Below are 15,477 nucleotides of genomic sequence, written 5' to 3'. Positions count from 1 at the left end.
TGTGTTTTATTGGCAGTAAGTGCCTTTGACCTGTATGAAACCAAAGTTCCTCGGGCACAAGCAGGAGGCAGCAGCTGAGTAAAGGGACTGCGCTGGGTCTGAGATTCATTTGCTGACCATCAAATTCAGCCTTCTTTTCCTTCTCTGCAAGAGAACAGGCTTTTCATAGCACACGACACCCAGGGAAGCTCGGTCATTTGTTATGCTGTAGAGGACACAGTGGACCCTTCCCCATGTGTGGCCCTCCACCCTCAGGGAGCCAGGAGAGGCCCCAGCACAGGGCCCCCCCCACAGCAGACTCTTAGCAAACACTTGGAGAATGAAAGAATAAATGAGGCACTAACAGCCTGTTTTTAGGTTAAATATATGAGGAGAGAATAACGAAACTGAATTATCTCCAAATTTGGTCTGCTTTCTAAAGGAAGAAAACAGCCTAGTGGCCCCAGTTTTTTAGAGGATCTAGGGAAGGATCCTAGTTGCTTTCGAGGGAGAAGGAACACAGAACCAACACCTCCCCCGAACTGCCAAAGTATCACCACTTGCCTTAGGCATAACCTGGACCTAGAAGTCTGGCTCTACTTACAGGCTATGGGACCCTGCTCAAGTTGCTTAACCTCCCTGGGCCTCAGTTTCTTGGACTATGGGGGGCTGGGGGGGGTGACAACTGCACCTACATTGTAGAGTTGTTACAAAGTTTAAACGCATCATGCATATTGTTGAAGGGCTTAAAAGAGGACAGGGCACACAGCACTACTAAGCAGTTCTGTTCAATGAACAGACAGGCTGGCCACAGGATAGCTCTTGGGGAACGGCTCAGCTGAACATCTAACCCTTGTGCACAAAGGGCCCTACAGCCTGGTTCCCTGAGCCCCTGGACTGAGGGCACTAGATCTTGGGCAGTGTTTGGGGATTCGTCTTTTCTCTTGCCTTACTTGCAGAATCCATTAGCTTGCCCAGAAAACGCAGGGAAGCTCCTTTGTGTCCCCACCTCCTGTGAGACCACACATCTGGCATCTGGGTTAGGAGGAGGGGCACTCACAGCTACTGAGCCTAATCAGGAGCTGCTCCAAGCACATGCATCCCCCTTGATAGTTCACTATTAATAGTACTTTAAATGCTCTTACTGGCATTTATGCCCGCAGTAATGCATTCTCTAGAAGTCCATCTGTCTCAGTCACCTTGCAGTGCTATAACAAAGTACCATAAACGGGGGGGCTTAAACTAACAGAAATTTATTTTCTCAGAGGCTTGAAGTCAGATCAGGGTGCCAGCATGGTCAGTTTCTGGAGAGGGTCCTCTTCTCGGCCTGCAGATGGCCACCTTCTCGCTGTGTCCTCACATGCAGAGATGGGGGACCCAGTACCTGTTCTCAGGAGGCTCTAATCCTATCATGAGGATGTACCTCACAACCTCATCTAAACCTAATTATTTCTCGAAGGCCCTGTCTCCAAATGCCATCACAATGCGTGTCAGGCTTTAACGGGTGAATTTTAGGGGACACAATCAAGTCTGGAGCCGCAGCCGGAAGTTCCATTTGACGGATGAGAAACTGAAGCTGAGAGGAGTTAAATACCTTGCCTGCCTTCACAGAACAGGTATCTGAATCCAGCATGGGCCATGTAGGGAGACACTGTGGTAAAACAAACAAAACAGGCAGATCCCCAGGACCCACATCTAACTTGATGAATTATAACCTCTGAGGGTAGGACCTAGGATCTGTGTGGGTATTAAACTCTCCTGTGAGTCTTATGTGCAAGGAAGTTTGAGAGCCACCAGACCAAAGGTTCATTGGTCACTTACGAGCAAGAGAAGAAAAGTATTCTATTCCTGAGTACCAGTAACCTCCAGGGGTTACTGGAGAGGCCATATGTGGAAATGCCCTAAAAGACCAAGGGAGAGAACCTGCCCTTCCAGAAGCCTTGGAGATGAGGCTCCACCCCTCCTGTCTACGGCTTCCAAAGGATGCCGACCAGGGGACCTGAGCTAGGCCCCTGTGTTAACCTTTTTATCTCACTTCAAATCTATTTCCCAGCCTCTTTCTCCTGCCCCAAAGCATCCCCCCCCTGTTTTTTTGAGAGGTTTTACTACAGGGCACGTGCGCTTGCCAAACAGACAGAGAGATAGAGAGATAGAAAGCGAGAAATCACCCCCGAAGGGGACTGGGCACTCCTCCATTCTCCTCTCGGGATCTTGGGCATGCACGCACAAGTGCCCAGTGTGAGTTTTAAGTCACTGGGTCCAGGATGCGAACCATGGTTGACTACATGGGAGTCCAGTGACATAGCCATTACACTAACTGCTGGTCCCAAAGCATCACCTTCTTTTGAATCAAAAGCTAGTTATCCCCCTAGCTTTTAGGTAAAAATGTAATTTCTAAACTCATATTTATAGGACCAGAAATTTCCCCACTTTATATGGGAATATAAACAACTGTGGGAAAACAGATCACACCTAACTCTCCTTAACATGGCTTACAACAAGGGGTCTCCAGTCCAGGTGTCTGAGGCTGGGGACTTGGGCCTTTCCCTGGTAGCTGCGCCCAGATGAGGGATTGAGCCTGCAACACGAGTCTCATCTAGGGGTTCCAGGCTCCTGGTACTTCCTCGGGAGCCAGCGAGCCAAGGGTGCTCCCCTGAAGTGCTGGCTCTCAACACTTAGAGGACAGCAGAATCCCCTGGGGGTTGGGAAGAGTGAAGCGGCAGAGCTCCGGACTCCAAAGCACCCTGCAAAGTAGGGGTACTTTAAGGAGTCCCGCAGCTGGCTCTGAAGCAGCACCACCCCTCACCCTGGACTGAGAAGAGCTGCTACTGCCAGAGGGTCGATCCTCCAGCAGGAAAGAAGCTCCCGCAGGCAGGACATGCTACAGGCTGAACGCTGAAAGGCCTGAGGTTGTTCAAGCAGCTGAATTCCCGTGAAGGCTAGATGCGTACTCTCCCAGAGGGCCTCGTGTGGGCTGGGGAGAGAGTTCAGGACTCAGTATGTGGATATGTGAGTTGTGATGTGGACATGACAATTCAGGGAGGCAGGTTTCAGGCAGAACGTGAGAATCCTTTCTTGAGACAGGCGACCACAGAGCAGGGGAGCACAGGTTTGGGACTTGCATCTCTGCTGCTTCCTTTGTAACCTAGAAAAATCCTCCTACCTCATTGAGCCTGTGTCCCATCTGTGCAATGGCGAAAATAGCACCAACTTACCCTCACGCTATTGTAAGAGATACAAAAGGGCTTTTGAAACTATATAGCTCCACAATAGAGTGAGGCACTGTGCTTTCCACGGCTCTGTCGGGCTCCACGGCTCTGTCCCTCCAGCCCTCAAGCCCCGTGTGCACCTGGCTTCTGGCACTTTTCATAAGGATGTGGTTCTTGTCTGTGCACCTGACATTCCTCTACTAAACACACTGAGTTCCTGGACCGCAGATACCAGCCTGGTCGTTTTATACCTTGCTATGGGCTATATGTCTTTATCTCCCCAGACTGTGTTGAAGCCCTAACACCCAATAGGACTGTGTTTGAAGACAGGCCTGTGAGGAGGTGATAAAGATGACATGAGGTTATAAGGGTGGGGCCCTAATCTGATGAACCTGGTGCTTTTATAAGAAGAGGAAGAGATACCAAGGCATGCTCTCTTCACCATCCGGAATTACGGTGAGAAGGTGGGCACCTATGAGCTCTCACCAGGTACCAACCCTGCTGGCAACTTGATCTTGGACTTCCAGTCTCCAAAGCTGTTAGAAAATAAACCTCAGGGGGCTCTCAGGTAGTGTGGTGGTTAAGGTGCTGGACTCCCAAATGACCAAGCCATGGTTCAAGTCCCAGACTTGGTGACTTGCTTTCTCACTTTCTCTCTCTCTCTCTCTCTCTCTCTCTCTCTTTCTCTCTCTCTGTATGTCCCACTCTGGTCAAATGAAAATAAATAAAGTTAAATAAAATAATGCTTTAAAAAACAAAAGAAAGAAAATAAATTTGAGTTGTTTAAGCGGTATGCCTCTTGTTAGGGAAGTCTGAGCAGACTAAAACAAACTTGCAATATACTGCACAGGACAGTTTATGCAGTAAGGACCCAACAGACAACTCTTCAATTGAATGAGGGTGCCTCTGATTTTTTTTTTTTTTTAGAGATTTTTGCTATAGGGCACATATGTTCGCCAGACAGAAACAGAGAGACAAAAAGTGAGAAATCACCCCCCGGGGGGATGGCCACGCTGCAATCCCTTCTCCTCCATTCTCCTTTTAGGATCTTGGGCATGCACACACACACGCCCAGCCTGAGTTTTAAGCCACCGGGTCCAGGACGCAAACCGCAGTCGACTACATGGGAATGATTTTTTTTTTAAGTCAGGGAATGGGTCGCCCTATGTCTTGAGTCTCCTCTGCTTCCCAAGTACCTAGGTCTTTAGGTACAGGCAGATGCCCAGATTTAGGGTGGGCTAGAAAGGAGCTCAGGCCTCCCATGTGGCTTCAGCCTGCAGCGTCTTCCAGCATGTGCTACCATGGCTGGCCCCAAACTTCATTTATGATAGGTATTAAACTTCCTTCCACAACAACAACGCTTTTTTTTTTTTTGGAGAGGTTTTTGCTATAGGGCGCGTGCGCTCGCCAGACAGACAGAGAGAAACAGAGAGACAGAAAGTGAGAAATCACCCCCCGGGGGATGGCCACGCTGCAATCCTTTCTCCTCCATTCTCCTCTCAGGATCTTGGGCATGCACGCACACGCGCCCGGCGTGAGTTTTAAGTCACCGGGTCCGGGACGCGAACGGCAGTTGACTATGTGGGAGTCCAGTGACATAGCCATTACGCTAACTGCTGGTTCCCCACAACAACAACACTTTTCTCAAGTCTGGCTCATAGTGGGTAAATTGATGACTTGGGTTGCTGTTAACTCCTCTACCCAAGGAAGGCAGCGGTGCTCATGGGAAGTGGTGGGCCGAAGAAGCAGAAAGGGGTCCTGTGACTGAACTGTCCCCTCAAAGTCACACACTGATGCCCCCCACCCCCAGTAGACTGGATCTGGAAACAGGGCTTCTAATAGGCACACAAATGAAGTCATGAGAGTAGGGTCCTAATCCCACAAAAATGGGGACTCCTGAAAAGAAGAGAAAGAGAACCCCCCCCCCCAACACACCAAGTGCTAGGGAAGGCCATGTGAGCCCAGGGTGAGTGGCAGTTGTTGACAGGCCAGGAAGAAGAGTCCTCACCAGGAACTGAATTATCTGAACCTTGATCTGGAACTTCCCAGTCTGCAGAAATGGGAGAAATGACTTCTGCAATGTAAGTCTCCCAACCTCTGGTATTTCATTCTGGCTAATCTAGAGGTAAAGATGAAACCTGACTGACGGTGAGCAAAAAGATGATGCAAGAATCTCAAGTGAAACAAGAAGAAATTAATTTTGTGTGGATTGTCCCAGGAAAAATTTGGCATTTTAAACTCTTTGTGGCTATTGGTCAACTCTTGTTTATTTCATCAGTTTAATTTTAGAATTTGTGATTTCATTCACAAACCATAAAACTCACTCCCTTTTTAAAGGGTCACTGATTCAGTGGGTTTTAATAATGTGTATGTTACTATGTTTTCTTTTTTAAATCTGGATTACTTTTAAGGCATTTCTGAACACAAGAGGAATCTTCCTTCACAGCTAAGAAGGCTCTTTGAAATGAGTCAACTATGCCAACAAAAACCCCCCTCGCCCAGCACGGAATGCTCTCCGGGCTGAGGAGGAAAGCCCGTGAGGCTGCAAGGTGGCAGTGGCACTCACCTAGTGTGGTCAGCAGCAGGCCTACCACCTGCTGGTTGGTGGCCAGAGTCTGGCCAATGCCTGGGTGGATGGCGAGATTGGCCAGCACGCGGGTCAGCTTGACCAGCACATCCTCCACCTCCGACGGCGCCTTCTGCACGGCCCCCTCTCCCATGGGCTTCTGGGAATGCAGATCGAGCTCGTGGAATGTCTGGAATAAGGACACCAGGCTTGGGACACCGCCTTTCTCTTTGGAAAATTGTTCACGGGCCTGGTTATTCTTTGCCGTCAGGTTGCCAAGAATAAAAACAATACGAACGATTAAGTCCTGCAATAAATGAAAGACAAAGAGTTACAGTGCAAAGAAGACAGGAGCGAGTTGTTGGAGAGGATAAGGTATTTAATTTATTCGCACTTTAATTACTAGTAAAATGGAACCCGTCTGGCTTCTACTAACTTGTGTGGTATTTGATTCCCAAGACTGGTGCAAATTGACAGAGGAGATTAAAAGCACTTGGCGACAATGAAAGCACACAAGCAGACTGATGGATCAGCAAGGTCTATTAACTTCAGATCTTTTATCTGCAATTCTGGCTGGCGTTTCATTCTTTTTCTTCAGAGAACAATTAGTTGAGTGGGATAGCATTACTAATAATGTGTCATGTAAATCTAAGTTTTGACACTAACGGATTTCTCAAGTGTCCGTATCTTTTCTTAAAAATCATCTCCTGCTGTTTTTGCTTCTGAAAGGCAGGCGTTTGTGCATAGTGGATTGTTAGAGCTGGCTATCGACAGACATGCTAGTGGATCATTCTTTGTGGTCAGGGGCTGCCCTATGCATTGTTGTGTTTAGCAGCAACACTGGCCTCGATATATTAAGTACCTCCCCAGATGTACAACCAAAAATGTCTAAATATCTCCTGGGACAGGCGTGGTGGCGCCCGCCCTATGGTAAATATCTCCTGGGACAAAATGGTCCTCAGTTGAAAAACATGTTAGAAACGATTAAAAGACAGGATCAATAGTTAGCGTAATGGCTATGTCGCTGGACTCCCATGTAGTCGACTGCGGTTCAAGTCCCAGACCCGGTGGCTTAAACTCACACTGGGCGCGTGTGTGTGTGTGTCCAAGATCCCGAGAGGAGAATGGAGGAGAAGGGATTGCGGTGTGGCCATCCCCCCTGGGGGGTGATTTCTCGCTTTCTGTCTGTCTCTGTCTGTCTGGCGAGCGTACGTGCCCTATAGCAAAAATCTCTCCAAAAAAAAAAAAAAGATGAAATTATAAGGTTTTCACCATAAGGCACATGTGCTCATGAGAGAGAGAGAGAGGAAAACGGAGAAATCATCCATCGGGGGCATGGCCACACGGCAATCCCCTCTCCTCTAGTCTCCTCTTGGGATTTCAGGCACACGCGCACAGGCACCTGGCGAGTTTCGAGATACAAGGTTCAGGACTCAAACAGTGGTCAGCCCTCTGGAACCCAGCACCTTAACCACACCACCTGCTGGCTTTCCATTGGCATTCTCATTCTAGTGGGTCGTCAGGAAAGTCATGAAGCATTTTCGCATAGGAAAACAGAAAACTATGTCATGACTTTCCCAACTACCTAATAGAATCGGGCAACACTTTATTCCATAAAATAGAGTAAGTGTCCCAATGAACTGAGTAGAGTTGGTTTATAGACAGGAAAGGTCTCAAGAAAGCAGAAACAAAGCAGCTACTTCCCTTGTAAGGCAGGAAAAGGAAGACTGAACGATCGGAAAATAATTGCTCAGTTAACACCACTGAGTGTCTGCGTTACTTCTTTTGGGTAAGGAATAAAGTGGAGGGGACATCGTTATCCGGCTGGTTGAAATTAGCCAGCTCTGCGGAACTTGTCTGTTATTTCATGTTCTCCTGGGTTTGGGGATGTTCAGATAACCTAGTTTTGGAGTGGTGACGTGGAACTCTACATCACTGACCCCATCTTGGTTTTAAGTGTGGTCTGTTGAGCCTCTGACAACAGCACAGTCCAAAACAGTGGCTTCTTCTAATTTTTATTTAATAATACGTAAACCACTTTAAACAGTATTTGCCAACGCTTGACCAGGAGGTGGGGAGGGGAGAAGTGGCTACATGAGGGACACCTTTATAAGTATTTGCCAGACTGTGTTTTGTGAAGTTTTCTGCATAGAAACTATATTTTACAATGAAAAAAAAAAAGTTTAAAAAAGACCCAATTTGAGAACATTTTTAAATTAAATAAGAGACAGATTATATTTTTAACTGGGTAACAATGCACAGACATATGAGGTAAGGTCAGCCTCACCCATGGGTGGTAAAAAAGGTCAGCCACCTGGAAGGAAGATTTGCAGGCATCCTCTCTCAGGGGCTGTGGCTGGCCTGGTGTTAATATAGAGGGTGCCGGGCACTGATCGTTTTGTAGGCAAGAAGCTGGGGCACAGAGAAGCTGCGTAAGGCACAGCCTGGTGAAGGGTGGAGTTAGGATTTGAACCCAGGACTACCCAGACTCTGGGGTCCTTTACACTTCCAACATGGGGTGTCCCTAAGGTGAGCTTCTCCTCTGCTTCGCCTTCTTGGAGAACAGTTAAAGGATGATCTCCTTTTAAAATGTCACCACACGGAATTCCCATTAACCTGACTTTGTGACTGATCAGTAGTTATCAGCAGCCTTAAAGAAAAAGGGGACAAAGGGCAGAGGGTTGGGCACGTGTTCATCAGGAGTGTGGAGCCGGGACCCCAGGGGCCAGTATGGTATATTGGGTGTGGCAAAAGGACAGCGGGGGATCAAGGACAAAGGACAACTTTGGGATTCGCCTAGGACTACCCTGCCAATATCAACTTGTTCCTGCTTGTTCTTGCCCCTAAAAAAGTTTTCCCAGACACTGGCTGAGAAGCAGCAAGGCTCGGCTTGTGCAGCTGGGAACCATTTGCCAACATTAAGGAAGGACAGAGCCTAACACTGTGGCAAAATGTGGAGCTGGTCCAGGGGAAAGTTCTTTTTTGGAAGCATTTCAACTCACAGCATTCAACCAATCACAGCAGTTGTCCAATTAGGAGAACCTGCTCCTGGCCCCATCCCAAGAACTAGAATGTTAGTCCTGAGATAATTGTTAATGCCGGGAGGCTGGGGGATATATGAACAAGCCTGAGATACAATGCTCGGAAGAGTCTGTAATCTGTTTGAGACAACAAGGCTAATGGGTGGGAAAAGAGCAAAGACTAAAAATGGCTAAGCAAGAAGCTAGACACTGAAGGGGGTTATGGGTTCCAGCTCCCAGGGTCTGGTGTTGTGGGTTCCCACCTGTAACTGTACTCTCTCTGCTAGATTAATGAGCTTGCAGACGGGGACAATATGTCATTGGGAGGTTAAATGAGACAAAATATGCAAAGCACACATTGTACTACGTAATGATGGGCGACTAAAAATGGCTAAGCAAGAAGCTAGACACTGAAGGGGGTTATGGGTTCCAGCTCCCAGGGTCTGGTGTTGTGGGTTCCCACCTGTAACTGTACTCTCTCTGCTAGATTAATGAGCTTGCAGACGGGGACAATATGTCATTGGGAGGTTAAATGAGACAAAATATGCAAAGCACACATTGTCCTACGTAATGATGGGTATCACTCTGGACTCACTTCCTGTACTACCAATAAAATGTTAACTGGTCACTCTAAATTCTATGGGATAGACATAACAGTCTGAGAAGGGCTAAGGAAAGACATTGCTCAGTGCACAGTGGTGGGGTCAGCAGGGTTATCACGAGTGAAGTCGAGTTCAAGCTTGAAAGCTGAAATGCAGAGATGTGCCGAGAGGAGACAGTGCTGTGGGCAGGGCAAGGGACTTCTGAGAGAGTATTTGGGATCATCTCCGTCTTGGGGCCTGGCATCACCTTGTCATAAACTCTGATCACCTGACCATTCCCTAAAAAAACTGGAGCCTGAAGGCCTCACATCTGAAACAAGCACACACAATTTTATTTTAATACTCAATCTCACTTTACATAAAGCCAGTGAGTCTTTCAAAGAAGTCCCGATGGCAAAGACCCCTCCTTCTGGAGCCCCGCGAGTTTGGGACTTCCGCTGCACCCTGGCCTGACCCAACAACAAAGTGGAAAAGCACTTTTCCAGCCAGGACAAAGGCTATTTCCAAGGCTTAAGCTCCTTGACAGAAAATTCCATTTTGCGCACCCTATAGCACAAAAGAAAAAAAAAGAAAAAAAGAAAGAGAAAATTCCATTTTGTATTTTTTTCTTTTTTTCTTTTTTAATTTGGTGGTAGGGACGTGCACATACCAGAGAGAGACAGGTGGGGGGGGGTGAGAAAGTATCTCCCTTTTGGGACATGGTCACACCACAATCCCTTCTCCCCCATTTAAGCCTCCTTTCAGGATTTGGGGCACACACAGCATGTTTTTCAAGTTGCCAGGTCTGGGACTTGAACCACACAGTCAGCCATACAGAATTCAGCCACCTTAACCACCACACCACCAGCTGCTCCCCATTTTTAAAATACATGTTTTCTGATCATAGACATGCTACACAAGTTCTACTTCTTAAAATCTTAGTGACTACAACAACCACTACTACTACAGTAATTAGCACTGGTCCAGTGCTCATGATGGGGCAGGCACTGTCCTAAACATTTGTACCTACGAATTAACCACCTCTCTAAAAATAATGGAACATTGCTATTCGCAGTCTCCTTTACCACCTGGATCGCAATCTCCCTCGCACGCTTGACAGTAGCTAGGTTAACTGTGTTCCCTGGATTACGCTCTTCTCCCATTCCCACAAAAGCACATTAAAGAAGACATTTTGGGTGATCTCTAATGTATTCTTTTTTGGGGGGGAGAGGTTTTGACTGTAGGGTGCGTGCGCTTGCCAGACAGACAGAGTGAGACAGAGAGACAAAAAGCGAGAAATCACCCCCCAGGGGGGATGGCCACACCGCAATCCCTTCTCCCTCCATTCTCCTCTCAGGATCTTGGCACGCACGAACACGTGCCCAGCGTGAGTTTAAGCCACTGGGTCCGGGACTAGAACCGCGGTCGACTACGTGGGAGTCCAGCGACATAACCATTATGCTGCTGGTCCCTCTAATGTCTTCTTAAGGAATTTAATAAACAGCTGCTTTCTGTTCCCTAGATCATTACCAAGACTAATCAATTTACCTCCTGAAATGTCACCGCCACATTTGAAGGCGGCTGGACCGTTTCCTGTCTTCTTTCTTCCTCTTGTTAGGCCTTGGGGCTGCACCTTCATCCCTCGAGACTATCTCAGGAGGCCCCGGCCCTGTACCAGCCCCCCCTGCCACTGCTGGTTTTCCAGGCTCTTTAGACTGGATCCCCGGCTCCCAGTATGAGCAGGTTTCCTTAGTGAGCCTCAATCTTCAAAGCTCAAATTACCTCATGGGACTCGCTGTCACCTGGGGTCGAGTCTGGGAAGATGATGTGCTGGCCTTCTGAAAATTCCCTCGGGCCCTTTCCACTTCTAAACTCTTTGCCTCTCAGACCGTGTCTCTGTGAGTCTTAACGTGGCAGAGCGTACGGGGAAGCAGAAACTCTAGGCTGCAGGGCAGGAAGAGTTAACGCTGTCACAATTCCCCCCTCCTGCCTCCCGTGGAAAAAGGCGGGGGCGGCTGCTGGCAGCGGCAGTGCCAACTGAAGGATGGCGTGCGGATTGACAAATGGCGACGGCAGATTGCGCCGTCTGCGGCGCCAAACTTCCAGCAACTGCTACGATTGCTGCTTCTGTCCTCCTGCCCAGGGGCTGGCTAAGCCAGCTTTTCTTTCCCTTTTTAATTGACCTAATAATTGTACATATTTATGGAGTACAGTGTGATGTTTTTCAGGCCGTGAATACGTGTGATGATCAAACCGGGGCAATTAGCATATCCGTCATCTCGATGCACGCATGCTTCATGTGGGGGTTTCCTCTTCCCTCTCCCCTCTCCCCTCTCCCCTCTCTCAGATGTATTTCTTTTCCATGGACCTGGGGACAATGGGATAAAGTACTCCCGAAGCAGTCTCACAGAAGGCTGGCAGAAGTGGGGTTTGCTTACTCTGCAGCTAGAGCTGGTCTTGACTCGTGGGACTTCTGAAGGAGGCCATGGAGCAAGGGCTTTGCAAGGCCCTGAATCCGACCACGGGTGCCCTCTGCTTCCAGAGTGCACCCCAGAATCCTCCCCAGGGAAGCCAGGTGTGCACTGTGCAGTATTATGGGCAGACTATCTACTGTTCTGCAGCCCAGTCCACCTCAAGTCTACAAAATATCAATGACATAGCTATAAAGATTTATCGAAATGAAACCAGAGCCCCAAATGATCATTTTGTAGAGACCACCATTTTTTTTAAATTTTTATTTTTATTTATTTTTTTTTTGAGAGATTTTCACTATAGGGCACGTGCGCTCGCCAGGCAGACAGAGAGAGACATTAGAGACAGAAAGCGAGAAATCACCCCCCAGGGGGGATGGTCACGCCGCAATCCCTTCTCCTCCATTCTCCTCTCGGGATCCTGGGCACGCACGCACACGCGCCCGGCGTGAGTTTTAAGCCACCGGGTCCGGGACGCGAACCGCGGTCGACTACGTGGGAGTCCAGCGACACAGCCATCACGCCAACTGCTGGTTCCCGAGACCACCATTTTCACAGCAGAAAACTGTGTCGTTGATATGCAGTTCTCCTCTGAAGCAGATTCTCTTTCTTCCCAGACAGTATCTAAGAACTATCCATACACCAACACTCGGCCATCACAGCATTCTTACTCAACTCAGCAGTTACATATCCACACGACATGAGCTTCTGAAACCGCGAAATGACGACGCAGCAGGAGAGATCGTTTTTCTTCCCCTAAAGAAGGCAGTCTAGTATAACCAGTTCATATTGATTTTCTAACTTGGCTTATGACAGAATCAGCCTAGCGACAGCCAACGCCAACCAGAACATAGACAAACAGGTACGCCGAGTGGGAGAGGCCACAGAGCGTTCCAGTTATGGCCTGTGGGATGTTTTCCTTAGCGTGGCGCATGGCACACCCGAACAAGCAAGCACGTGACTCCATGTGATAGGTCCCAGGGGTCTGTAAGTAACAGGACGAGGAGCAGGGCACTGCTAACAGGATGGTCTGTGCCGAGCTCCAACAGCAATGGCAGCTGTTCGAGTGTTCCTGTCCATGGGAGGGATACTGGCCTGAAGCCAATCAAAGAGACTTCACCCCTCTGTGGAAATGTGGAGACTGAGACTTCAAGAGCCTCGCAAGCCCCGAAGTGAAACACCGAGAGAAGAGGCGGGATTTGAAGAACCGCCTCTGTGCATTCGGGTGGTTTCACAAACTTCCTTCAGCTCAACTCTCTATCTCCACTGATGCTCTCCTTCCTCATCTCCAGGCCGACAGGCATCTTGGTTGGATTCCTCCTGTCCCATGCCCTTGATCAACCAGGTTCCCTCAGTTCTGTCATCTCAGAATGTCCCCCAGCTCCCTCATTTCCCTGCCCGCTCTGGTTCACCTGTCTGCAGACGACCGCTGAGGCCAATGTCAACACTGCTTTCTGAGGCACGGCTCTTCTATCATCCCTTTGCTCAAAAACATCCACTGCCTAAGAAATAAATGTCGACGCCAGCCTCTAATGCACCATCTGGCCCTGTGTGACCACTTCTGCATTACCTCACATCACTCCCGCCCACAGCCAGCCAAAGCGAACACATTCCTCCCCGACTCCCACACCCTTCCTACCGTACCTTAAAATAACTGATGTGTATAATGTTGACCACGGGAAGGAACGAACCCAAGCTGTCACAGAAGAATAAACTGTGTTCTGCAGACTGCGCCCAGGAGAGGAGCACTTCTACTGAGTAAAGGAAAACATCTGAGGGAAACTGATGGGGATGTAAACGTGCTTAAAATCAGAACCCTCTCTTAAGCACAAAATGAAGCTAATCGAAAAGCCTACTTACAATTTGGTTAGGGACTCCGTGTGTCTGAGAGCTGAACTGAGGTTTGCAAGCTGTATCCTTTATCCAACTTCCCACACTTAAACAGAGCCCAAACATTACTTGGGCTTACAGGTGGCTCTAAGAACAGATAATTTTGCCAAACTGGGAGACAGGCTTTGTGCTACTGTAAAAAATGTTCATTAACATTAGGGCATTGAAAGTGGGTCGACAGTTTGCCTAAATGTTTAACTGTATCAAATGGAAGAATCCCAGGTGTTGGAGGCTCAGGACCTAAGCAGAAAATCATTTTCAACTCAGAAGAGCTTGTACTTGACTGCGCCACCCACCATCACTCTGTCAAGCAGTCATTTAGTGAGCACCCACTGTATGCCTTGGAATGTGGCTATCACTCAAAAGCACCAACACAAAGCTAGAATTTCATGTGCTTGGTTCTTTTTTAAGCCGGCAGACATAAATCAGGCACTGGGTTCCATGCTGAGAGGGGGGAGAGCCAGTTGCACAAGGGCAAAGCAGCAGGAGCTGGAAAGAACGAATAAGCTCAGGGCTTGTTGTGCTGCCTGCCTGCCCGGTCAGGAGTGCAGACCAAGGCCAAGGCTGAAAAAAGGAACGAGCCCAGCCAAAGGCTCTCAGCACCCGCTGGGAATGTGCCTGCAGAGGAGCTGGGAAGACAGCCACAGGGCACACTCCTGCCAGGGAGGAGGCAGCAGGCCAGCCAGAGCCAAGCCATCATACAAAGGTATCGGGGAAGGGGTGGAGGTGCCTTCCTACCCAATCCCCAGCAGTCCCAAAGAGGATGGGGGTGGGGAGTCACGTTCTTGCTGGAGACTGAATGACCGTGGTTGGACTAAAGATGTACCACTAGAAAAACAGTAGACGTTTTGCTCCAGCCCACACTGCCCATGTCTCATTTCCAACACCACGACGGCTGGCCCAACCATTCCAAATCAGAGCTCGCTGTGCCTACATATCTGGCGAGACCTGCTGGCCCTAAAGAGGTCTAAATGGAATGAAAGAGGTGGCTTTACAAACAGCACGAGAAAAAAATGAGTCTGGTGATTCCAGATAGTGTTTGTGAAGGTGCTGACGGTGGTCCTGCACCTGGAAGTTCTAAACATGGAGAGGGTTAGACAGAGAACAGACGCATGTGATAGGAATGCCAATCAAGGTTGTTCTTTGGGACCATGAACCTTTGCAAAGTATTGCCAGTCTTAGCAAAGTCTTCTTTGAGGTATTTGATCAGATCAGTTGCCCAGTAGATATTTACAGAAGAAATGGGGAAATTCCCTTCATGTTCTCTCAAAAAAACAATTCCAGGCCTATTTTGCTGAGATGCTAAATGGAGCAACACTGACGTCAGAGGCACCTCCTCAGGCGGGCTCTGCCTTGCAAAGCCTGATAGCAGCCCTGCTCATTCCTTCGTTATTAAGCCCATCTGTTCACACATTTGGTTTGCACCAAACGTAGTTTACACCATAAAGCAGACAATATGTGCATATTTCTTAAATGCAATTTGTCTTTTAACTGAATTTTGATCGGCGTGTGTAGTAGATACCACACCTGCCTCTGAGGTTGAGCTTTCACACTGCCTTAAGCCAACCGAAATGCTGTCTGTCTTTGTGTGGGTGGGAGCTGGAGTTATTAGTTGGATCAGGGATCTTGGACAAATTAATCTCATAGATAAAAGCCAAAAACGTTTCCCTTTGTTTCCTCCATGAAGTCCTTCACGAGAGCTGGGAGGAGTGGATTCCTTTTCATTGAGACGGCTGCTGAAACAGAACCTCCTTGCTATAT

General features: G+C 48.4%; 1 protein-coding gene across 1 annotated transcript in view; it reads right to left on the bottom strand.

Moving 5' to 3' along the window:
* Positions 1 to 15,477, bottom strand: part of ARMC2 (armadillo repeat containing 2) — a 140,667-nt gene that overhangs the window by 14,476 nt on the left and 110,714 nt on the right. Inside the window, exon 13 of the mRNA XM_006156963.2 lies at positions 5,755 to 6,061. Coding sequence (XP_006157025.1) covers positions 5,755 to 6,061 — 307 coding nt within the window. The remainder of the gene's footprint in view (positions 1 to 5,754; positions 6,062 to 15,477) is intronic.

The sequence above is a fragment of the Tupaia chinensis genome, unplaced genomic scaffold (genome assembly GCF_000334495.1).
Source record: "Tupaia chinensis unplaced genomic scaffold, TupChi_1.0 Scaffold000527_1, whole genome shotgun sequence".
In the NCBI taxonomy this organism is placed as follows: Eukaryota; Metazoa; Chordata; class Mammalia; order Scandentia; family Tupaiidae; genus Tupaia; species Tupaia belangeri.
The sequence above is the reverse complement of the archived record's forward strand: the minus strand, read 5'-3'. Positions and strand labels throughout refer to the sequence as shown.